Source organism: Dermacentor variabilis, chromosome 1 (genome assembly GCF_050947875.1).
Source record: "Dermacentor variabilis isolate Ectoservices chromosome 1, ASM5094787v1, whole genome shotgun sequence".
In the NCBI taxonomy this organism is placed as follows: Eukaryota; Metazoa; Arthropoda; class Arachnida; order Ixodida; family Ixodidae; genus Dermacentor; species Dermacentor variabilis.
Window position 1 is genome coordinate 285,926,264 of NC_134568.1, and position 25,990 is coordinate 285,952,253.

The 25,990-nt window shown below is 44.4% G+C and overlaps 1 protein-coding gene across 6 annotated transcripts in view; it reads right to left on the reverse strand.

Moving 5' to 3' along the window:
* The window catches only part of Pde1c (Phosphodiesterase 1c), a 658,667-nt gene that overhangs the window by 39,521 nt on the left and 593,156 nt on the right, over positions 1–25,990 (reverse strand). For 3 of the 6 annotated variants that reach the window (XM_075677462.1, XM_075677460.1, XM_075677466.1), the window contains 7 exons: positions 25,660–25,773; positions 24,892–25,101; positions 16,054–16,089; positions 10,383–10,565; positions 8,804–8,870; positions 7,409–7,525; positions 3,933–4,073 (listed from right to left, as the gene is read on the reverse strand). In XM_075677462.1, the coding sequence (XP_075533577.1) occupies positions 3,933–4,073; positions 7,409–7,525; positions 8,804–8,870; positions 10,383–10,565; positions 16,054–16,089; positions 24,892–25,101; positions 25,660–25,773 (868 nt within the window). Of the gene's footprint in view, positions 1–3,932; positions 4,074–7,408; positions 7,526–8,803; positions 8,871–10,382; positions 10,596–16,053; positions 16,090–24,891; positions 25,102–25,659; positions 25,774–25,990 lie in introns of all 6 variants that reach the window. The other 3 variants (XM_075677471.1, XM_075677482.1, XM_075677476.1) reach the window with 3 other exon arrangements.

The following is a 25,990-nucleotide window of genomic DNA, read 5'->3' on the forward strand; positions in this document are numbered from 1 at the left end:
TGGGTAAGCTTGAGGCGCGGCAAGCCATTTGCAAATCGTCGACATATATTGAGTGCATAACAGATGATGGGATGATCTTATTTACCGAGTTCATTTTGACTATGAAGAGCGTCGTGCTCAGAATGCAACCTTGTGGAACGCCATTTTCTTGTGTGAATGTGTGCGAGAGTGTTGTGCCGAGACGTACTTGAAATGTTCGGTTTGACATGAAATCGCATAGACAATTTAGCATTCTTCCGCGAATTCCCATGTCAGCCAGGTCTCTCAAAATTCCGTATCGCCATGTGGTATCATATGCCTTTTCAAAATCAAAGAAAACCGCGAGGCAGTATTGCTTGTGAAGAAACGCGTCACGGATTTCTTGCTCTAGTCGCACGAGATGTTCAGTGGTGGAACAGCCCTTTTTGTATCCGCACTGGTGTTTGTCTATTAGCTTTCTTGTTTCTAGGATGAATGTGAGTCTTCTGTTTATAATGCTCTCATAAGATTTGGCTAGGCAACTTGTTAGTGCAATGGGTCTATAGCTGCTAGGGGATGTAGCGGGTTTACCAGGTTTTAGAAAAGGAACTACCACTGCTTTTTTCCAATCTGTGGGCATTACTCCAGACTCCCATATCTTATTGAAAAATTTAAGAAGTGCCCCTACCGATGCTTGGGATAGGTGTGCCAGCATTGTGTAGTGCACACGGTCAGGACCTGTTGCCGTTTTTTTACCAGCAGAGAGGACTCTGTTCAATTCGTGTATTGTGAGGGGTTTATTGTACATTTCAGCCGAAGCCCCAGTGGTAGGCAGCCTCTCTTTCTCAGCCGATTCTTTATATTTTAAAAATGTATTTGAATAGTTTGCTGAGCTGGATATGTTATGAAAGTGTTCACCTAATAAGTTGGCCTGGTCCTGTAGTGTTGTTTGTGTGCCTGGACATGTAAGTAGTGGTATAGTGTATGATGAGTACTCTCCTCTAAATTTCCTCACCTGGTCCCACATTCGTTTTGATGTGACTGTACTATTGATTGAAGATATGTATTTTTGCCATGATAATTTTTCTGCATTTCTTCGAATATATCGTGCTTTGGCTTTGGCCTGTTTGAAATTTAGAAGATTGTTATAAGTGGGGTACCTTCGTAGGATTCCCCAGGCCTTATTTTGTTCTTTTTTGGCTTTAGTACATTCGCTTGTCCACCAAGGATTTAGCTTTTTGCGCACAATACCGGAAGACTGCGGTATCGCCTTTTCTGCCGCTGTGATTATGACTTCAGTGATTTTTTTATTAAGTTCATCAATACTGAGCTCTTGCGAAAAGACATTTTCCAGTTTCGCGTTCTGCATAAAAACCTGCCAGTCCGCGAGCTGTAATTTCCATCCGCGTGGTCTAGTTACTAGGGTTTGTGGTGATGATAGGTGTTTGATGAGTGCGGGTAAATGGTCGCTACCATATGATGTGTCGAGAGCTTCCCATTTAAAATCAGTGAAAAGAGAGGGTGAACAAAAAGCTAAATCTAAACAACTAAAAGTGCGGGAAGTCGGTGAGAAATAAGTTGGCGCACCTGAGTTTAAAAGACAGATATCGTGTGACAGAATAAAATCTTCAATGAGTTGCCCTCTTTGGTCAGTTTTGACACTGCCCCAAAGAGTACAATGAGCGTTAAAATCTCCTACCAAGACAAATGGCTCCGGTAACTGATCTGTTAGATTTTCTAAGTCTTTGATAGTAAAATATGTGTGGGGTGGAATATATAGTGAGCAAATGGTGATTGTTTTGTAGGATAGAATGGTGACAGCTATGGCCTCTAAAGATGTATTTAATGGGACATTTCGGGTAGGAGTGCCGCCCTGCACGACTATAGCCACTCCACCTGACAACCAGTGGGAACAATCGCGGTCCTTTCGGACAACGGTGAAGCCTTTAAGGAATTGAGTGTGTTTAGGGCCTAAGTTTGTTTCCTGTAGGCAAAATGCGACTGGCGAAAAGTTATTTGTTATGTCTTTTATGTTACCTAAATTGCGAATCAGTCCTCTACAATTCCAATGCACGATAAAAGCCATAGTGGCAGAATTGAGAATGGTAATTTACATATATGTGCTAAGTAACTGTAGGTGACATTTGTTAGTGGGAATATGCTATTGGAACAACGGTAACCGTTCAGGTTACCGGTCCCTTTGTTCGCGTAGTTATTGTGAGTTTGTCTTTCTTAGTGCGCTCCAGGGAGCGCTGATATTTTGGCGTCGATGACGCCGGAGTTTTGGTGTCGACATCCATAACCTTCTCCGAGGCGCTGGATGATCGAGAACCGGGCGCTGAGACGCGCGTCTCAGGCCTGTGAGTTCGATTTAGCCTGGGGCCCTGTGGGACCGGGGTCTGCAGGCCCGTCTGTGGTGATGATGATGGAGCAGCACTGGCTGCTGCCACCAAGGGGACGGATGGAGTTACTACTGGGCCACTGACTGCGGTCCCTGTAGACTCCTGAGACCACTGCGCTGCTGTCCCCTGCCGCACCGCACTGGCGTAGGTTGTTAGAGGTAGGTGTGCTAGTTTCTTTCTTGCTTCATAAAAGGAAATCTTCTCTTTCACTGTGATTGCAATTATCTCTTTCTCTTTCTTCCAGCAGGGGCAAGATCTTGAATATGCTGGATGCTCTCCTTTGCAGTTTGTACAGTGTGGAGCAGCATTGCAGTTCTCCGACTGATGGTCATTGGCACTACATTTTGCACATGTCGATTTACCTCTGCATGATTGCGATGCATGTCCGAATCTCTGGCACTTAAAACACCGCCTCGGGTTCGAGATATACGGTCTTACGTTGATCTTAAGATAGCCTGCATCAAGTGTAGTAGGTACTATACTGGTACCAAAGGTAAGTATAACGTGTTTGGTCGGGATTTGTTCGTCATTTCTTCGGAGAGTTATTCTTTGAACCTTGATTACATTTTGTTCTTGGAAACCTTCCAGGAGTTCTTCATCGCTCAGGTTTAGGAAATCTTCTTCTGATATTACGCCTCTGCTTGTGTTAAGCGAACGGTGTGCTGAGATTGTGACTTTGATGTCTCCGACACAGGTGAGATCAGCGAGCTTTTCAACTTGATCTTTGGTTTTGAGTTCAAGGAGGAGGTCCCCACTTGACATCTTTGAAGCTTTGTATTGTTTTCCGATTTTTTCTATTAGGCATTTTGCTATTAGGAATGGGGATAGTTTTCTCATTGGCAGAGATCCTTCACTGTGGATCACATGGTAGCGTGGGAACGTTTCTGCGTTGGTTTTCAAAGTGAAATCGAAGATTGCTTCGGTGCGCCCTCTTTTGTAGGGACGATCTGCAAGGGAGGGGAATGCATTTGCCATGTATTCTTAGAATATTCAGCGGCGATGGTAGCCACCCACCACCGAGCCCAACAAGGGGACGTTACCACGTTAGGAACATACCTGTAGACGTCAGCTATACAACGCCGCTATAACCTAATATATGTACCCAAGGCTGGGTAGATACACACGGTTAACCCTTGCCGCCAGGAAATACGGAAGTAATTAGAAGTGAAGAGAAGACAGGAAAGATGGAAAAGTGGGAGAGAAAGACGAAGATTGGAGAGGACAGGAAAAGGCAACTGCCGATTTCCCCCGGGTGGGTCAGTCCGGGGGTGCCGTCTATGTGAAGCAGAGGCCAAAGGGGTGTGTTGCCTCCGCCGGGGGGCCTTAAAGGTCCAGACACCCAGCATTGGCTCAACCCCCAGGATCCCCCTTTCCCCAGACACGGCTAAGCCGCGCACGGCTACACGCGGCAGGAGCCAACCCTCGTGTGCTCGGGTCCGTGGTGTCGCAACACACCAAACGCCTGCTTGCGCAGACGCCCCTGCGGGGAACAATCAGATGAAGAATAATGTCAACTGCGCTGTTTCGATAATAAGTAAGCATCGTAACGTATCTCTTTTTTTTGTTACTTACACCGATGCCTGCTGAGTAGAGCATGTAATGGACGGTCTGGGTGACGTCTGCTGCGTGCAGGTTGTTGTGGTAGGGATTTTTATATTTGCAGTACCCTTGCTCCACAGCAGTGATAAAGTTCTCTAGCGCTGCTGACGACACCTGAAAAAAAAAGAAAGCATGTCACAAATTTTAACACTTGACGGAAGAAAGGAGAAACCTCGACAATCGCACGGTATTCTTCGGGCCCAGTAAACAGACCTCCAAGATAGACGCGGATGGTACTGAGAGTTGATAGCGGCCCACCGAGGTTTAGCAGCATGTCCACCGCAGTAACACATTGCGTGGATTACATTTTCTTGGTTTATAACTCACGCAAACCTAACCTGCACGCTTGACCTAACTTGCTCAACCGCGCTGCAAACACGAGGAGCTTGGGGAAGAAAAAGCGGCAAATGCACAATAAACAACAAGCAAAGAACTCATGTTGCGAACCACTCACATGGCTATTTGTCATGCGTTGGAATGTGAGCACATGGACGTCTTCACAGTTGCCCTATAAACCACCGCCGCATGGTTGGCTAGAAATTTAGATCGCTCGTTTGATATCAACGAAGTGGGGCCCGGGCGACCGGGGTAACCAGGAAAAGAAAGAGAAAAAGAAAACTAGTAGATGTCTGCAAATCCGAGCAGCTCATACCTCAAAGGCAGCGAAGATGCGTGAAGGAATTATCACATTCTTTGGAATTTCTATAGGAGTTCGCCACCGCCCGAAATCTGCCAAAGACTTTGCGAACGCATCACGATATGCTAGCTCAGTAATACTATACTACCCGCTATATCCAACTCATGTTCCTGTATGCTGCGCCAGCTCTGCCGACGCTGGCATCCGGCTGCGCGTTCCGACGGCGTGGTCATACGGCCGCATCGGGGCTGCGATGTAGGCTGCGTTACTGGCTGTTCACTGGCCGATATTCGATACCGACCACGTCGAAACGAAAACCGCTGTGGAACTCCCCTTAACAGCTTCGCTGTGAAAAGCTCCATATGCGCGGATGACTCGAATTTCAGCTAGTTTGGCTATAAAACAAGTGCCAAGCAGTAAGGCCAATGCAAACATGTTCTACAATATTACACCACATTTCGGCTCAGTGCGCCCAGCTGCCGTTGAATTATCGGCGGGCGTTTTCTTTAAGAATGCAAAGTGCGCGATTAGCTACGCCTATGTTTTTGAGGCGCCATGCGACCAAGCTCACCAATCACGCAGTTACGTTAAAGCGAAGCTGTCTTTTCCCCCTGCCCCGTACAGCAGGTGAAGTGTGTAAGCGCGAACGTGAGGTGCAACGCAAACATGCCGTCGCCGCTACTTCGTTGCCATGCGTCGGATCTGCACGTTCGAGCGCCGAACATTCAAATTTTATCAAGGCGAAAGCCTTGCGTAGCTCATGGGCCAAAAAATTGACCGTCCGGCGTTATGGCACCAAAATTCAAGCGTATGCGCCAGTATTCCTATATCAGAGAGAGAGAGAGAGAGAGAGAGAGAGAGAGAGAGAGAGAGAGAGAGAGAGAGAGAGAGAGAGAGAGAGAGAGAGAGAGAGATTATCTCCCTTCGCGTTTAACGGACACCCTTCAATAATCAGTATGGCCACAAAAGCGTTTCTGTGTGGTTTTCCCTGTTTTGCTCTTTGCCGAGCAATGCACACGTGTCTCATGACGTTTTGAGGAATTTATTTATTCATTTCCTCAAAGGTCTCTGTTGAGACATTACATGAGGGAGTGGGGAGTTAGTGACGCCTGATAATTACGCCTGCGAGAACTACGCCTGCGAGAACTGGAAATATATCTGTTACTGAAAGCACAGAGTTGCATAAAATAATTACTAGAGGGTAGTCTGGCGCTAGTGTCTACGGGAGCTACAATGGGAGCGGCTGAGCCAGCATGGGCAATATGGGAAGTACATGGATTTGCCTAAACTTCGTCCTTCTGGCTTCAAACGGCTACGTGACTTTGTAAACTCATAAATTTCAACAAAGTACCGTGTAATAAATAATTAAAGCAACATTATTAAATTATTTCAACATAAGACCTCTAGCACAGAAGCCCGATATTGAAACCATTACGCCACGGACGCATGCACCGACAAGAGCCACCGACAAGAGCCACCGACAAGAGCCACCGACAAGAGGCATGCATTTCTCGCGGACCAGTCTGTGCCTTGAGACACTTCGTGCGTTTCGGTTTGCTAACCTCGACAGGCTGAACTGCTGCAACTAGTAGTGATTGTGTGTGTTCGCAGAGTCTTCTGCACTTAGAAAAGTATTAATTGCTCTGAAATTTAGGACAATGAAGGCAGATAAAGCTTAACACAGTCGCAAGAACGTCTGAAGCCACAAGCACGAAGGCCAGACAAATCCATGAACTTCCCATCATTCCCATGGTGGCTGAACAAACTATTTCCGTGTCCTTCTCATACTGCCTGCACTACAAGAAAGTATACGGCACCATATATACAAGCCCATGTAGCTACCCTCGTCGAATAAAATGCTAAAATAATAAAAAAATATAATTCAGTGAACCTGCGTATGTGTCTTAATGGCCTTCATAGACTTGTCACGACCTTTCTAACGTGCCATTAACCACGCAGTGGCGATGCCTAGTCGACCGAAAAAGAGAACGAGTAAAGAGAAAAGCAAGTAAAGAAAAAACAAGTAATAGGAAGTAACAATGCATTCGAATGAGAAAGTCAAAGTAATTTAATGAATGTCTCCTGAGCGTGCAGGCTTTCGCCTTCATCCTCTTTAGCCTACGCTAAAGTGACTGCCAACCTTTTTCTTGAAAGGAGGAGCCAAAATAAAAAGCCGTGAAAACAGCTTGGAAAGTGTACCGGCCCCTATGGCGTGACAACCTATGCAATGAAATCACGTTTGCAACGAATTATTCCGTATGCCGCGGTGAAATTCCTGTCTTTCATATGTATTGTGAACGCCTCTACAAGGAAGTCCACTACAACAAATCTGCTCGTACAACGAAGGAATATAGGCGTCCACGATGGCTGATTTGTTACTTGACAAGGAACACGTGTAGAGGCGCCGCCACTGCACTCTGCAGTCGTCACTGAGCTGCGCTGAGCATAGGCAATGCCAGTGGACACCATAACAGTGACCGCGCAGGAAAGTCCCGACTTCGCAGTAGCTATGGTGGCTAACGCAGTAGGCGTGGCTAACGTTTAGAAAACGTACCCTTGTGTGCAAAAAATGATATATCCCCACTATTGCTTCGAGCCCCATTTTTTTCCCCCAACTTTCGCGAAGCTTTCAGTGTAGGCCACAGGACTAAACCGTAGATAACATAGGAAAGGAAACTTCGTCAGCAACTGATGCGCAGCTTCAGTTAAAAAAAATCCGGTGGCGGTAAGGGGGTGTGTCACTTTTTCACGCGGCAGTGCGCAAGTGTTTTCACGCTTTGCACAAAAATTCACCGCATGCTTGAAGACTCACCTTGAACTTGTGGACTATCCCATACCTTCCGAACAACTCGTATGTCAGATAGCGCAGGACTTGTCCATTTGCTACCTCGTTCACGTTGAACACATCAAAACACCAGTCGTCTACAGACTGGAGAAAGAGAAGGAGGCGATTAAGAAAACTTTGATATGTTGGCCACGCTAATAACGAGAGCAATGCAGTAACAATGTCTCGTAGATAGACCTCGACTGCGAGAGCCGTTTAATACAGTGCGCGGTACTAACTACAGTACTTTGGCTGAACGCTAATATGGACTACATGTGAGACCACCAACATGTACCGCAGTCACAGTGCAGCGGCGTTTTCCCAGTACGGTTCATGATCTCGTGTTCTGCGATAAGAGCGCCATAGACACCACGGTGGGCGATGTAACACGGAACATTAACGGCTTTAGGTCATATGGTAGTGATGAGCCGTCCCAAAGCGAGATTCGCCGAGGCAACTTCGGATATTACCTTTACATTTATATTATTTCAAACCTTGCAGATAGTTTATAACATTGTGGTTGATACTATAGAAAACGAACACCTAAATTTTGAGCTTGGTTGTAAACAAGATCGAGAGCAATAAAAAAATTTGCAGGACGCTAAAGCCTCGCCTTTTAAGTGTGGAACTGGATAGCATTCAAAGGTCCCTGACTGCTTCTCACGCTTCCCGGCAACCGAAGCTTACGTAACCGTAATATTTACCCGGAAACGCTGGCGGCGAACGCTATACTCGAAAAAGAGCTTTCTTATACAAACGCGGCCTCTTACGTGGGCTGCGGATGCGCGGAGGCGAGAGCCATGCATCTGGATGGTGTTGCAAGGAACAGCTCTATGAATGGTATAAACGCTGGAAAAGGGGTTTTTGTTTCAGTTTCCGCGTAACAGATTTATGTTTTCTCGTATATTCAAATTACAGTCCGACGCTATCATGTCTGCAGGTTGTGTGCTAGTCGTACTTTACGATTTTTCTGACGCATTTTACTTTGATAAATTCAATTAATTCAGTAACGTATCTGCGCTACACGGAGGGCCTGCGTGGTTGGGTATGCGTGGTTCGGGATGATTTTTTGCTGATAAGACGGTAGACGCGAAAGGCGGGACGCCGACGCCGGATTTTGTGCGACACGGGGCCCTTAACGCTATCAAGTTAGAAATAAGGCTTTGCCAATGTGAACTTTACGGCTCTCTTCAAATTCCGTGAGGTGAGCCGCACCCCTTCGTTCGCATAATGCGCGTACAAACGCAGGAATATGCACAGTAATCCCACAATGTACTGTACACACTTTGTCGTTGAAAATTACTGGCCTATCAGAAAAAAATAAAAATAAATAACAGATATAATGAACATATTGTAAATCGATTGATAAAAATGTTGACCTACCTTGAGTAAAGCTGCAAGGTGATTAGGAATCTGCAGGAGCGTTGAGCTTGACATCCGTCGGTAAATTCTAAATAAACGAAAATATATAGAATGATATCTACAAGAACCCATTTCTGTTTTAATTTTGTACAACCTTGCACTTCTGATTTACTAAGGTAATGTTTGTACGGTAGCATTAGCCAGGCGAAAAACTGGACAGTTTGTTAGGTGCAATCTCTTAATCGATAAATAACTGGAGGAAAAATTATGTACTCACTCAAACATCGGCGGCACGTATGCACTGCATTAATTACAAGCGCGATTGTTGTTTTGTACAATAGCGATAAGCACCTCACAAGTGACATGGTTAGCCATTCAAAGAATGGTGGCAATTGTCTGGACAACCAGAGGTTTCTGTGCCAGCCAGTCTAATTCAAATTACCAAACCACTAATATTGGCACAGATTACCGTATATTCTGCGGTAATCTGCGGCACAGATTACCGCAGGGGCCCATTAGGGCTTCAAATAATATTTTTTTTATATAGCCCGCGCCTACTGCATAGTCTGAAGGGTTTAACTTCGACTGAAAAGAGGTTTTAGCTTATCTGCAAACAGTATACAGCAGATAAGCTAAACTTTTATTGTCAACTTTGTAAATACCTGGGTTTCTGCGTTTAACTGAATTAACTGCGTATAGCAGTTAATTCTAAAGCTTGTCAAAATCACTCTCGTCGGGTCTGTCAGAACAAAGCAAGTCAGTCATGTCGAATTCGACAAAACGGCTACTCAACACTTTGATGACATGTTTTCATGGACCTGGCGCATCATGACACACCACTGTTGAATTTCTGGAGACCTACTGATGATTTAGCGCGGAAAGCATCTTCAGGCGCAGTCAGCCCTTATTTAGTTCAATAACTTTTACAATTGTATAGTCGGTAGACTATAGTCCGGAAATTACGGTACTCATATGCGGCTTCTAAAGAAAAAGATTGATTGCTTGGTACATCTGCACCACTTAAAAAAAAGTTAATTATAGTAGCAGTGCAGTACCGAACACCTGCACCTCAGTGGTAAGAAGGAAATGCGGAAGAATGAGAAGAAATAGCATGACAAAACAATGGGAAGTTTTTCTTCATTTTGCTGGCCTTTCATCGCGCTGACCTTAGTAGAGCTGTTCACAGTTAAGTTGTCTTACACGCGAAATACAAACGTACGTTGTTAGGCAGGTATACTGTCAGGTATACGCCGTTTCTACAAAACGGATATGCTTGGCTATTCGGGCATGCAACGCATACGCGCTGCTAGGACAGAGATGGCGCGTAAACCATTCACATAGTTGAAAATGCTTTCATTTGCGTTTCTACGGGCATCCATTTGATCAAGTGGCGCAACCATAGTGTGTCGAAATTAGGGTGTATCTAATGCATGCACTTACGAAAACTATTTTGTGTCTTTCGTCGGGGGGACTAGACAACAAAGGCGGAAACACAAGAGTTGACGTTACATTCCTGCCTGACAGTGCGTTCTAATTCTTGTTCGCGTGGAAGCAGTTTCGCAACGTCCCGGCATAGGGAACAAGAAAAAAAAGTGCTCACTTCTCAACCATAATGCCTGCCCGGATAGCGTTGGCCACAGAACGAAACCGTGGCTTGTCCTCCGACCGCTTCCTCTGCGTTGCCGCTTGACGCGTGAAGGTGGACGCCAACCATTCTCGCACTTCATTGGGCACCGCATCCGGTTGCACTTCTGACAGGTCATCCTCCTCGTCCAGCATCTTCCTGCAGGCCGCCAAGTCGTTTTCAACCACCCTGCGCCCGCACTCAAAGTGACACTATTATGGGGTCGCAGACAAAGACATGGCACAGACCGCACTTTGCATGCACCCAGAAGTGTTACGCGATAGCACGTCTCAGTGATGCAATACTTAACACGCCTCCTCGACCAATGCGCGCAAGTACAAACAAGGACGGGAGGACGAAAGAAGAAAGTCTGACGAAGTGGCATTTCGAACAGAAGGAGCGCTAATATGATGTAATAAAGTATATACAGAAAGTGGTAACTTCTCAGCAAGTTCGAAGTACACGTGGTCATCATGCTTGACTGATGAAAGGATGAAAGGTGATAACATACTTTCGAAACCATAGATAAAAACCAGCCTATCTTCCGAACGACCTAATTAATGCCGGCTATGCCCGAGGTCTGCGTGTGTTTAATTTAGCTACTTGAGTTGTTTTTGAGACAGTTAAGTCGCCGTAATGAGAGAAATAGAAAAAAAAAAATCCGAAGACACCTAAGCATTTCTTATGAGTTGCGAATGAGAAAGTATAAGTCTCCAATTGAACGCCACTGAGTGGTCCTTCGAGTTATGAACTCGCGGGCAAGCGAGCGCGTTGAGACGCTTGGCGTGCTTTGATTTGGCCTTACCGAGGCGCAGTTAGAACGCAGGCGAGAGCTTGCGCGGACAAGGAACGCGCGGATAACACAGGCTTCCTAGAAAGAGAGCGAGGGTGACGTGGCGTCGCAGCCAATGGGATATGAGGTGCCGTTTCGCTCCTACAGATTACAGACGCCGGATTTTTCGCTCAATAGGCTATTTGACGCTTTCACATAAAAAAAGAAGACTTGGAGATTTCTGTCGCCTCTATTATCTCGTACGCTGCCGGATTACTGCTTTTTATTCGCGATGAGTTTACAATGATGAAATAGCGGTTCGCAATCGTTCCCCCTGCAGTGCATACTAAGATGCTCTGTTATGCAATTTTCGAACAAAAAAATTAAATTGGGGGGTTTTTTGTGCCAAAGTCGCGATCTGATTCTAAGGTACGCCATAGCAAATGATTCCCGGATTAATTTTTACCATCAGGGATTCTTTAACGTGCCCCTAAATGTAAATACACGAGCATTTTTTTATTTTATCTCCTACGAACCCGCGACCTCGGGCTCAGCGGCACACCACCATAGCCACTGAGCTACTATGGCGGCTCGCTTTTCGGACATTGTTGCAGTGCTGTTTAAGTTTTCTGCTTAAGAGGAAGCTTTAGCTCGGGTGCTCCTATCTAAATACATGTAAAAGGAGAATTCGTTTTTCTCGGCAACCACTGTATCAAATTTACTGTTCACTGTTGCATTTAAAAGAAAAACTTAAAATCTAGTAACTGCTGGTTTCGAATTTTTTAGTTAAGTCGTCAATCTTTTATTAAAAATTGGCAAAAATCGAGAATTTAAAAAAAAATACGAAAGTATCAATTTTACAACACTGTAACTCAACCACGAAAAATGATAATACCATTCTGTAAATTGCATCTAATAGTACATCTAAAGCGGACAAAGTTGATATGTTACTCACGAATATACAGAAATTTAGTAATATGGAAATACAGCTTTTGCAGAACCCTTGTAACCAACGCAACACATTCACGCAAGATGTAAAATGACATGCAGAATTTGTCCGCTTTGAATGATCTAATGGATTCCGCTTACAGAACCGCGATATCTGCTCTTAATGCAGAGCTATGAATTTGTAAACTTCTTGATTCTATATTTTTCAAACGGTCGATTATTTGAAAATATTTTTACCAAAATCCAAGCCCTATATCGAAATTCCGCTTCCAAAAGTCACTATATTTCAACTTTGCCTCTAAAATGCAACAAATTTCATTAAAATCGGTCCAGGGATTATCTCAGGAAAACGTTTTTGCGTTTTACATGTGCTTGAATAGGCCGCGCCGGAGTTGGGTCCCAGCTAAAGCTTCCTCTTAAACAGCGTTCTATCTGTCCAATGTATTGACGGCCACGGGAGAGAAGGAGCCGGAATATTTTCGCACAGCACCAAGTCACGTCCGTGATTGGCGTGGCAAACATTGTTCGCTTAGCACCCCAGCAACTGGAGTTGCACAGTCGTGACAGTTTCTTAGGTGCTGAAACCATAAATTCCTGATATTTACACTGTTCCTGACCTCCTTCAGACGTGAATATAGAACTACATATCTTTCCTCTGCTGACCTCTCCGCCAGTGCGGCATCAGAAAAGTGGCGTACTTGTTTTAAAGACTTCAGCACAACTTCGGCAACAGAGCTAATAATAATACCGGGAAAACGTGCGCATATATAGCATGTGACCCACATATGCGAGAAAACTGGTTTGTACCTTATGAATACACGATACATTGAAAACATTTATTAGGGCTTGTTTCGCAACTGCTGTTTTAAAGAGCTTGCAATGCTCGAAAGGAAATGGGAACAGCAATTTGTTTCCTCGAGGTTCGTACAACCAGCACACATGGTGAGCTCTGAAGCAGAGGCTGATGCTTAGGAATCGCTTAGTGTCTTTTCTGACAGCCCATACATTATCTTTAGTGGTTGTAGGCATTGTTTAAAAATAGCTTAGCGTGCGTGAAGCCTCTTGCTAAAAAATTGCGGGCTAGTTCGCTATGTTGATGATCGATTCGTTCGAATCGATCATCAACATAGCGAAATATTTTTTTTGCACTTGTGTTTTGAAAGTGGCATGTAATTTCTTTTCCCCATGCATGCGGAGTGCAAGTCACTGGGAATAGGCGCGACGCAGGATCCAATGCCTGTTCCCTGTTGAAAAAAATCCAGTCAGCAAACATTGTAAAACGAGTGTAGGTCAAGGAATCCTGCTACAATGACTCTCGCCTTGTTGTGAAGATCAATGACACTATGCACATCTATGAGCCCTTCAACAGACAACTGGTCTTTCGGGAGAAAACAATACAACTATTTGACATCACGTAAAAACGTCTGAAATGTTCAAGAAAAACTAAATGACCTGATCAGAATTCTTAGTTAAACACGGGTCATCCATGTCCAGCAACCTCTTTTAAAGAAATAGGGCTCCAAATATTTGCCAGGTATCATGCTCAGATACACCATAGCCATGAATGAGCAGCCGCGCTGACGTTGTTTAGCTGAGGCGGAAATTTCAGGACCACATACTTTGATGTTTTCTGTGTGACGAGTTAGGCGCAACAATTTTAAGCTGCGCGACAACGCGCGGGATAATTAGAGACAGCAGAAATCGTCAAGCTTGATGCATAAACCTGTTAGCGCTCCGCCGACTGAGCTGTCTCGAAAGGATATCAACTACTTAATTTGAACGCACGCAGGCCGCACGCATAGGCGACAATAGGTCGGCCGATAGATAGGCTAGTTTTAAAGCGAAGCTTTCTTAGCCTGTGCGCACGTAGTTGCGCATGATACAGCAAACCGAGGTGTCATTTAGCGATACGGATCTTAATTACGATAGAAGTTAACTGCACGTTGGCAGGTCTCGTTTCCCTAACGATCGTGCTAGTCTAGATACGCATACTCCTCGCAGAGGGACTTCGATGTCACAATAGTTTGCTGTGTACCCTAGGTGTCTTCGTTTGCCATGCCAAGTGGCACACACTGTGTACGCGCGCGAAGCAAAGCGGATAAATAAAAGCGAAAAAGCGCGGTGCTCAGCTGTCGTGCCCTCAGTGGTCGTCTTCTATCGATCGTGTTCTTCGATCAGGTATGGGCAAACTGCTGGCAGATAGCATCGAGTCGCCAGCACACACTGCACTGCGCCACTTTGCGAACGCAGGCAGACTTGATTTATTTTTCCCCTTCCAAAACGGTTAGAAACGTTTGACAGAGAGATTCAGGAACAGCATAATGCCATGCGACGCTGAAGTATGCCTTGGTGGCGATTTATGTATACGGCGCTAAAAAAAAAGCAGACCATCTGCTCGCGGGTGCGCGCGCACGCACGCACACAAGCTCGATGTACGTGCATGTGCAAATCACGCGCACAACTTCGACGCAGTGCGACGCAGTCTTAAAAGACGCGTGCCTGTCACGGGTCGAGTGAGAATGGACTTTTTTCACGCAACGCCCTCTCGTTAATACGCATGGTGCTTTTAAATGCTTGATTTAACTGTTTTTTTTTTAAACAGAAATCTTTAGTGTCAAAAATTAACCCTGGTGCATCTTTTTTTTATGGAGGTGACAAGTTTCGGTCGAAAAAAAAAAAAAAAACAAGAGACCAATTTGCCAGCCGATTTAGTAGCCAAGAACGACCTGAAACGTGACGTGACCATTTCGCGATCATAACGCCTTAAACAACCGTGGAAGATGTGTCGTCCGCACCGTACACATATCTCAATTCTTGCGCCAGTTAGTAAAAGGTTAAAAAAAACATCAACAAAATAAAGCTAGAAGTCGTTCTAGAAACACTGTCTCACGTTAATTGAAGTTCCAATGTTAGGGCAGAAGACTAATAAGAAGAGTAAACGATCCCACAAGCCTTTTGTAAGTCGGATTAACCTTAAAAGAATACAAGTGAAGCAGGCAGTGTACGAAAAAGATCTTGGTAGGACCAGACATCAGTCCAGCAAAACAGTATGTATGTACACAAAAACGTTCCGGTTCACTAGAGATGACTGATTATTTAGGAACAGTTTCTTGTGATGTTTCTTTTTTCAGCATATGATAAACTGCCGGGCTTCGCTATTTTATCGTCAAATATCAATTGACTTATGGCCTTACAAGCTTGTTTAACGCTGTCTTGAGTAGGACTTGATTTGGGCCTAGTTGGCATGGGTTCATCTTGAAAGAAATGGCACAGAAAAAGAGCACACATAGGACTAGAAGGAGGAACTTGCCCTATTATTTAGTCTCGTGAGTTCTCCTCTTTTGTGTCATTTATTCCAAAATTACACCGACTTGTTCGCTTTAAGGCGCATGTTTATATGTTGAGGACAGTCGTTTAAATACACGGCGGGGCGTCCATTAAACACGTTCCTCGTCTCCGGCATTTCTCGCGAAAAAGTATTTAGGATGAAGCTGTTTATTGTACTACGGGAAGAAAAGTTTACGGAACACGGGTGGCTGTGAAAGTTGGTTATTCTCGCATTCATAATCCACAGGCAGGGTTCGAAAAGTGTTGCCCGCTGCTGTGAGTGCCATCAACACGACGCGCTTTTACATTTCAGGCTGCGAGTACAGACGCGTAGGATGTTTAGTTTCATTTGCGACGCCCGTGACTCGTAAATTGCTGTTCCCGATAGTACAGGCAACATGAGCAAACGATACAGATAAACCACGAATGAACACGAAAGCACAAACACTCAGAAATTGAAAAACTTTTCTGTTATTTTCTATTTACGTGAAGATGACATTACGCACATTGAATACCATTTAGAACAGCGAAACCGCGCGACCGTTTCTGGCTACGGGCGGGACACAACATCTAGAAATTCAATAAATAATATATGCGTACCGAAAAAATGACTGAGCACCTTTGGAAAACGATCCGCTGTAGCGACGAAAAGAAACAAGGCAGTGTAAGCTTTCATCTTGCAAGCAACAGGCAACAGCTGTTAAACATAGGGTAATGCAGGGACCGGGAAAAAAAAAAGAGGTCAACATAAGGCACTGGGCACAACAAGAGGAAACAAGGCACCACTTGACGCTAAACAATGCAAGCACACGTGTCTGTACGAAAGCCTTTGATTACTGCCCACTCAGAAATTATGTCCAATGTCTACAGCTCGCGAGCAGAAGAGCCGAAGCCTTGGTCATGCATAGAGGGCGCTATGTTTCTTCTTTAACGCTAGCAGAAAATATAATTTTTATACGAGCTATATATTAGAAGCTGAATAAATATGCAGGTTAAGTTCTTTATCGCAACACTCGAAGTGCCTAGGCTGAAGAGCTTCGTTAAAATTAACCATGGTAAGTTTAACTTAACACTTACAGGCTTACCCCGAGTGCACAGAGAGATCCTGAGCTGCTTGATGCAAACCATGCACGGCAAACAAGCCACATACGTATACATAGTATTAGATCTGTGCTGGTGCAATAATAAAAAATAAAAACAAACAAACAAACAAGAACACACACCGATATTCAGAATCAGCACGTGTGCGACATATAGCTAACTATAGGACAAAGGCAGATGCACTCAAGTTACGTACTTCTCTGTAGAAGTTGGAACGATGTGACATCATATCGACGACCTCAGAGGGACTCAAAGCAGGTGCATGAAAGGATGAAACGTGCAAAGAGTTTTGTGCAATAAAGGATTCCGAGGAAACACAGACCATTGATGGGGAAAGGAAGCGGACGTGTAAAAAATGCACAGCATTGCACAGCAGACGTGGTGACGCCATCCCCAAGCCGTTATTCCAGCAATGCATTCATTTTCATGTTTCCGAAGAACTGCTTCATTACCTCGCTGTTTTTCTCGCCGCGATTATCGAAGGGGCAGGGCAGAATGATTTGCTTGGTCTCAAAGCGCACAACCTTCAGCAAACAAATAAATAATATGTTAATATTCATCTGAGAAGAGCCAGCGGCTGACTACTCACTACGCTAATATTGATGTTGATAACTCCTCCCACGAAACTGTCAGCGTTGTGCACCGGCAGAATGAAATCTTATTGCCCGGCGTTAGACCTCATCATAAAGAACGGAGTATGATTACATCGAACTCTCTGCTAGGGCTGTTTCCGGTTGTGATAAAATTCATGCACAATATTCGACATGGATCTTAATTTGGGATAATAGCTTGTTCGTAAGGCCATTCCTTGTATCTAGGACTGATTATAGGCGGGATCTTATCTCAGCTTCAACGTGAGTATTTCTCTTCGTGAGCTAGTACTATTGCCCAGAACTTGTTTTCTTTTCTTCATTGATCTAGTCCGCCTAAAACTTTCGACAACAAATAAGAAACAGGAGTTGAATAAATGCTGAAGACAGTGACGCGAGAAAGTGAGGAAAAAAAAACACAGGTCAATAGACGACCTGCGTTGTTCTGCACCTGTTGGGTTGGTAGGATAAATGACGGAATTAAGCAGCAGTGAAACCCTGGTAATTTTCTAAGTCCAAACAAAAGGAGCCACATGCGGTTACATGGCAAGACGTTTATTTTAAGGTGGATGCTAATACTGTTGCATCTGTTAATTGCGCTCATAGAATATCTTCGTTTACAGAAGCACAAATTGGAGAAAAGAATGGGACTATCATCTGCCACGAGATTACTTCAAAGCAAGGTACAGCTGCGACTGCCTTAGTATGTTTCAACGATCAAAGTGTTCAGTAGCGTACAATGATGCGGCCTTTGTCTAAACTGCAATTTTACACCTCGAGATTTCCCATTATATTGTGCTATATCACAATTAATCGACAGTGGGTGAGCAAGGGAAGCCTCAGACTGGAGCCAACGTTATACAATATACAATTACAACTTACGATTCTCTTCACTATCAACATTTATCTCCATCACAACGATACAGTGAATTCTCTTTTACACAAGCATTTACACGTGATGCCTGTAAACGCTGCGTGAAACTAGAATAGTGTGAAGCAGTCGAAACAGAAGCTTCGCTATTTTGGCAAATTTTGCGATTTGAAGCTTGTTGTGACGGCGTTATTAATTTTTACAGCGCGGCAAGGTATCCACGTTCATTGATGTTACTCTGGAGCGGCGCGCTAAGTGTTTTCATGCGCTGACGTGTAAATTTATGCTGCAAGATGAGTGTGGTAGTGCATAACTCTCCACAAGGCCTTTCGCAAAGCGGTCAGGACAACGCTGCCTGTCGCTTGTTTTCTCGCACACGATTGACGCGCAGCGCACGTTTGTGGAGGCGGTCTTCGAGAAAACCTATACGCGAACGGCGAATATGTACTATTCATAATAAAGAGACTAATTAACGCGGTGAGCAAGTGACCAGGCGCCTAAAGTTATAAGTAAGAAGTTGCCGACGTCACAAAAATAACGACCCTTGAAAAACTGGGTCCGCATTAACAAAGCAGCTCGTTCAGCAGCTACTACTACAAATAGTTAAGTACAGACTTCTACCATAATGCTAATATAAGAGAGAAACCGCAGTATAAATTAATCAAGGCCGGCTTTTAATTCGCAAGCTTAAATTATGACAGAGCAACGAAATTTTCGATTTCAAATTTTGAAATCTTTACGTAGGATTCTTATGCCTTGAACTTTTAGTTGCAGTTGTACGTGCTTCATTTGTAGTGCTTTTTTTAAAATGAATTCAGACTTCTCGCAGTATTTTGGGCTGGGAAGAAACTAATGCTCACAGTGCTGTGGCTGGTCTTGGCCTGTATTCACAAAGCTATTCTTATTCTAGAGTAACTCGTAAGAACAGGCACCGGCCAACCGTGTTAGCTATAGCACATATAAAAATTTAATTCAGGAGTTTTACGTGCCAAAACCACGATATGACCATGAGGTACGCTGCAGTGGGAGGCTCCGGATTAATTTCGACCACCAGGGGTACTTTAACGTGCACTCAATGCACGGTGCACGGTGGTTTTTGCATTTCGCGTCCATCTAAACGCGGCCGCTGCGGTGGGGATTTGGACTTAGCACCGCGACAGCAGACATTTAAACTAGCAAACGCGGTTCGCCAATAACAAGTGTTTCTTAGGTTCGCAAACCTTTGTGATCTGGGCCTCTGAGTTCTTCCTGATTGTTGACAAATGTAACTGACAAGCTCGCGAAGATGGAAGTTCTGAAACAGCTTCGTCCACACACAAAAAGTGTTAGCGGCACCTTACGGCTCAGCTCCAAAGACTTGACGGCGACGCGCTCGTCAACTCCTGACATTTGATCTAGAGCTCGCTCATGAAGGCGGATTCTCGAGCATGTTTATTTTCTTTCGTTTTCCCGCTCCATCGTAGCATTCTGTAGGTTTCAACACCCAATAATAGCGGTCTTAGAGATCAGGCTAGGTGGTATTCCATGATGTAACTTCGTAGGGCGGAAACAAATGATAAGACAAAAGGGAAAGGACATACACAAGTGCGACACTACGTAGCGCTTATGTATGTCTTTCCCTTCTGTCTCGTCATTTGTTTCGGCGCTACGAAATTATAACATCTAATAGTAATGATGCAATGCTGGAATGATGGCGGCAGCGCCAGCACAGGCAGGTCCAAGGTGCTTAGGTTAACAGGAGTGTAGGAACAATAAAATAAGAACTGCTCCAGATAAGCAGTCGGGGTGAGGGATGGAAGGAAGACACCGATCGATGCCACGTTGACGGTCACCACTGTGTTCCGCAGCCTACGGAATCTAGTCCACAGCAGTAATAAAGCCACAGAACATCTAGAACTGGAACATAAATGAAGAAACCGCGATGCCGCACCTGCCTTTATAATTTCTTCTTTTTTTTCCCTAATGTGTCAGTGGGAGGGGTTTGCGTTAATTGGTTTACAATGGATCTGTCACATGGTTTTTGGGGTGAAGTGACATATATCTGTGCACCATTTGCTCCCAGTCCCTGTATTCTATACTGTGTGGCGAAATGTCCGATAAAAGTTAGTATGGTCAGCGTTCATGGTATTTCAATAAAGCACTGAAATTGCAGCCAGTGACCATTCCGTGGAACAAAACGTCTCGGAGTCCATACGAGCTCCCAGTTCACATGATGTAGGCATAAGTCCGTCGTCAATTACGCAACAATCGCTGGCACAGTGGGCGCGAGTGTTTAGGTTCTTTTTCATGGCAGTAGTTAGTACCGGGTGCCGAGCAAACTACTGATGATGTCATAAGAAGCCTTGTCGTTAGGTTTGACTACCCGACAGTAGTGCTTGTGAACATTTTCGATTAGTGCGATGGACACACTTAAACAATTCCTACAGTTTGCGTAGACCAGCTGAACAAAACGTGTCTCAAACAAAATTACTTGAAAACTATCGTTTCATTCAGTAACGGGACATGTACCGCGCCGACATGGTATAAGACCAAACGGGACCTTTTAGTCAGCACTTCACACAAGCCTATTGTTGGCACCAAATGATAAAAGAGGCACCGCACAACTTCACATGCGTTATTTTTGGTTACACTCACCGGTTACACTCAACTGCCCCTTCCGGTGGCAATTGCCAGCCTGCTCCTCGCTTTCCCTTTCCTGTTAATTGTATATATGTGTTCAAAACAAATAATAATACTAATTGTTTTCTAAGTGCAAGAGAAGAGCGACGCAAAGCAACATAAGTGCTATGATGAAACCATCCCAGCGTTCATTACGCCCCAGAACGCCGATTATAATTAGTTTTTGTTGCCATGTGACACGTCCTGTAACTAAGCAGAGACAGAACCTATCCATCGAGTGGGACTTAGCCTGTCCCGATTCAAGCAACTACAGAAAGCGTCCCCCACTCCGGTGCAATGAAGTGTTATGACAACGAGATCAGTATGCATATGCTCCATCAACATCAGCCTATATGTGTGCAAATATGGAGCATATACTCCACATTTGCAGGCACATTTTCCATCAGGGCAAGTGTCGTCTGATATCTCACTGATGCTGTTTAAGCCATGCGGTGAACCTTCTCGCTTCGCTGATGTAAACTTGATGGCTTGGAGCTAGTCCGTTGATAGGGTAAAAAAATGCCGTGAATGTGCTCGCCGTCACTGCTTCATCACTTGGATAACGACTAAGGGGAGACTTTAGTCTGCTCCATGTGAACGTGGAATACCTGCATGACAAATTACCCCTTACATTCGGAGAACCAGTCCATGACTGTAATTTTATCTATTACGCTCATCTTCTGATACGGTGTATGGTCACTATCCGATTGCGTCTTCTTTGCCTTGACCCTTTTGGGTGCAGCAAGAGCGATGCACTCGCGGCCTGGTCGAAATTTAGGACGTCTCTTCTCAACGACAAGAGGCCGGACGTGCCTTAGGAATCCCGAACGAGACGGGAACACGAAAGTAGCACTTATACCAATCGTATCTCTTTTTTTCATTTGACTAAATGATAAATGTAGGCTTCACGTATAAGTATCTGAAAGCAGTATCTGTATCACAGCCCTTGATTTACAACCATTCAGAATCGCAAAACGTTTCTTTGGTATATGGTGAAGTTGCTTCGTAAGTGACGCGATCACTATCTGTGACTCAGCGACGTGCTATACTGTGTACTATGAAGACTTTTAATTTACTGTGGACAACTTTATACCCAATGTTCCTCAAAAATATTATATTAACTGAAAGTGGTCGTTTATTTCCTTCTGTACAAGATAGCAGATAAAGTAAGGCCAATTTAACCGACAGAGAAAATACGAATAACTGCTATTTTCGTTCGGAAGGTTTATAATTTTTCGACAAAGTGATAAGTTTAAGTGTCCCCTTTACACATGTGACAAGTCCAATAGTGTTAGTAACATTTTTAATTTAGAGGAGCAAAGGTTTTAATGGGATTGCGAACAATAAAGCAGCCATGGCTGGCAAAGCAGGAGCATTTCATGCATGCTAAGAGAATCTTTTCGTTGTAATTTCACGTCATATACGTGTTCAGTAAACTAAAGCAGCAGCAGCGCCAAGGTGCTTCCTGAGTAGCGCGCGATAACTTTGTGTTACGTAAACAAGCAAACATGTCGAACCAGATGCTGGAATTTTGCCGGACACTACAGCGTAAAAGATTAACCACTTCCTAGCCAATATTGTCGCTACTTTTATTCCAAGGGATTTAGTGTCCCAATACAACTCAACGGCCATGAAAGACGCCGCCGTGGAACGCTCCCCGAGTAATTTCGGCAAACTGGGGTTCTATGACGTGCACCGAAAGGACGGTAATTTGTCACGATCTTCTCCTGACTGTTAGAAAGAGTGCCCGGGTACATGACTGAAAGCCAACAATAAAAGTGTCCTGGATTTATTGCAAAAAGCTTTCCCGCTAACCTACGCAGCTGCGTGAACGCAAATGTAGGAGCGAACACACTGAAAACTAAGTTGCACGATAAAATAAAATTTGCCTCTTTACGTATGCTCAATTAAAACGTATGACCGGACAAACAAGAGCGCCTAGAGACACGATTAATTTGAAAACGAACACCTGGAAAAGTTCATTAACCTTCCTTGATAAATCGACGGTGCAGTTGTCTTCTTTCATTATCATATTTCAAGCTTAAACACCTCAACGAAAAGATTTTCCGGCATGGCATGAATAGCAAGCAGACCACTCCTTCAAGCTTGTGCAAAGTGTTTGTTTAGATGCGCCAACATAAAACACATAACTATGAGATCGAGTCACGCTACGTTATATAATTTTTTACGTGATATGGTGGACGGTAAATACAAAAAAAAAGGGGGACATGCAAATTACTCCACATCATACCACAAGTTCACAGTGTTCCGATTGCTCGATGTAGGTTACACAATTTCGGCATAACAAAAACGAGATTCCAGTTTGGCCTGTTTCCATAATGTGGTCAAGTTAAAAGGAACGGCCTGCGTGATACAGGTGCACCTAAGGACTCTCTTCGTTTCTTGTTTGCATGGATGTAAGTATGTTGGCAATGTGTATGGTGTCGGAGACTTGACACGCATTCTAAAACTCAGAAGGGAAGAGTGGGAACGGAGAGTTGATTCTGGTGGGGACCATTGAGTTTTAAATTCTATGCTGCAGCACAGTGCCACTACAAACACCCAGCCATAGAAGCCGGAGCAGAACATTCTGGTGTTCTAGACGATTGGAATCCTTCCGACTACGCAGCTGTTTTGTTGCCTTTTGTAAATGTTATTGAGCTTTAGCTTCCACAGCGTTTCTGTCCTTCACTATTGTGCTATAGTAGCAATACTTCTTTATAAAATGCAATGGAATGCTTAAAAGTAGCCAATGGTACTCCAGATGCAGGTGGCAGAAGCTGTGCTCTAATACTACGCGAAAAGCGACCGCCATGGCGCAAAAACTTAAAAGAGTGGTGTTGGCTGATGCAAGGCAAAAACAAAAGCCTGCGCAAGAACATTCATGACAAACATACACACAACATGCATGCACGTAGATTACACAAACACATTCGAACGACACCTCACGTTCACAGACCTGTCGCATGCTGGCAGGCATCTTTCAATGAAGTCCCAAACCAAGTAGCTCCCTGTTTAGCCAGTTTTAAGATGCACGTTAAAAGTGTTTTTCTTTCTTTTTGCGAAAAGTAATATACACTGACCTAAGTGGCCAGAATCCAGCGCTCAGAACCCAGCATACTGATTAACTCAGTTTATAGCGCCTCTTGGTTTGGGCACACAGCACATCACAAAGAATAAAAGAGTTACTGCACTGACCATGAACAACTATTGACAAGATATGCTGTTAAAAGAACAGAAATACAGAAAGAAAGAGGCACACGCAAGACGCACTGTAAGCAACTTAGAATGAAAATGTAAATAGCACAGATAAAGCAGCCAGCTATTCGTATGCAGCGGTTAAAAACACTTTTTAGTTCCTTTGTTTTAAATGCTTGAGATATCATGGTGTGTGCATGAGCCGTAAGAGCACAAGCATGCGTGGGTCGTAGCGTAATTTGCTTCCAGCGATATTTACGAAAGGCAAATCATCCGGCAATAACATTAGATTTACCTCCTTAAATCAGAATCTTAAATTATTTCGTCACGCATAATTGCAGCTAATTCAGCCTGCTAACTATATAGGGGGAAGATAAATTTTTTAAGTAAAAAAAAAGAAATTGGTCGTGTATACTGCGCCGAAATCAATTCGAAAATTCGAAAAGATTCGAAGCGTGATAACGAAGCATGATAAAGCAGTCTCAAACATCTTATGGTCAGACATGTATAGTATAACGAATCAGAAAAAAAAAAAGAAAGTGGTCACAAATCGGGTCTACAACTCTCGACACACCATAATATCTCATGTTTACTTGTGTTTAGTAAATAGTTAGTACAACGGTTTAGGACTTCGCTCGTGGCAGTGGCGAAAGAGGCGATGAAGAAAAAGCGTTCGGATACGAACGGGCAGGCACGTCCAGTTTGTAACTTTTTTGTTCGCGGCGCAGTTAATTCTTCTTTCTCCTTGTTAAGTCTTTCTGCGGAATTTTCGTAAACTTTTCACAGAGCCTACAAACATTCCAACTTGGGATGGATCGAAACATAGTTCTATCTGGCCAGTGACAGGTCTGTGAAGTCCGGAGTGCTGTCTTTCACTTCTGCAGTCGACCACTTTGGCCAATGCCACAAGCGAGCCGAGAGAAGGGCTGCCAGAGGGTCAGCACATTCCGCTTTAGCGGGGGGGGGGGGGGGGGGGGGTTGGTTGGAGGGAGGGCAGTGGGGTTGCACGTCAAGTTTAACCTGTTGAACTTTGAGTTGGCGTTTATGAGGGCCCTTCGCCGCTGTTCAACCCCCGGCTGCCGCGGGACGCTGTCTGCCGGGAGAACATCGGTGGCAGGAATTTTCTTCTCGTTGGGACACACTGACAAAGACGTCGCCACCCCGGATGGTGGTAACGGCGTTTCGAGAAGCGAAGAAGGTGGTGGCTGGGGTGGAATCGGCGTCTGCCTCCTGGGGAGCGAAACACATAGCAGAAAGAGAAGGGGATAGAGAGAAGACAAGGAAAGAAGAGAACCGGCCACCCATGCACCTCAGCGCATACCTACACAGAGAGCGGCTCAGAAAACACGCCAGAATTCAGACTGCGGAGAGTAGGCGCCGCGCACACGCAGACGAAGACAACGAAACAATGCAAAGAAACCATGAAACAAAAACTGCTGTGCAAGTGAAGCCCGGTCACAAATGCAATGCATTACTGGCGCTGCAGTTGCCATGCGCTAAGCATGTTAGATCACGTTACTTATATGAAGCACAACTGGCCAGCGATTTAATGTGTGTCAGCCATTAACAAGCAAGCTGAATTGTTTAAGATGTTATACTTTAACATGTACATAACCGCTGTTCCACGACGATTTGACAGAGCGCACAAAATAAAGTAAGGCCTGTTCTTTATAAGCGAAATGTTAAAGATACGTACAGCCAGAATAAAACGAGAAGTATTGAAAATCAAACGAACAAGGGCATCCAAAATTCGATTGAGCCGCCGGTCCGGTGATGCCCAGTGCTTACCTTGTTTCATCTTGGCAAACGGCTTCAAGGACGCAGGCTGCGTATTGAAGTGTTTTTTGAAGCATATCTAAAGGAACGTCGCCGTGTTGGAGGTGCGTCGACAGGTCTCGCAACCTAATAGATTAGGGAAGAAGAACACGAAGAAATCAATTGCCGGACTCAGGCAAAGCACTGATAGAAAATGCCTTTTCAACTACTCGCCACTCCCCCCCCCCCTTTTTTTTTTTCGTTTTAATCAAGACACCAAAATTGCACATGCAAATGCGCAACAATAAAAGAGATGCCGCTTTAACTATGTTAAGGTACGCCCACACTAGCGACAAAAACGCGC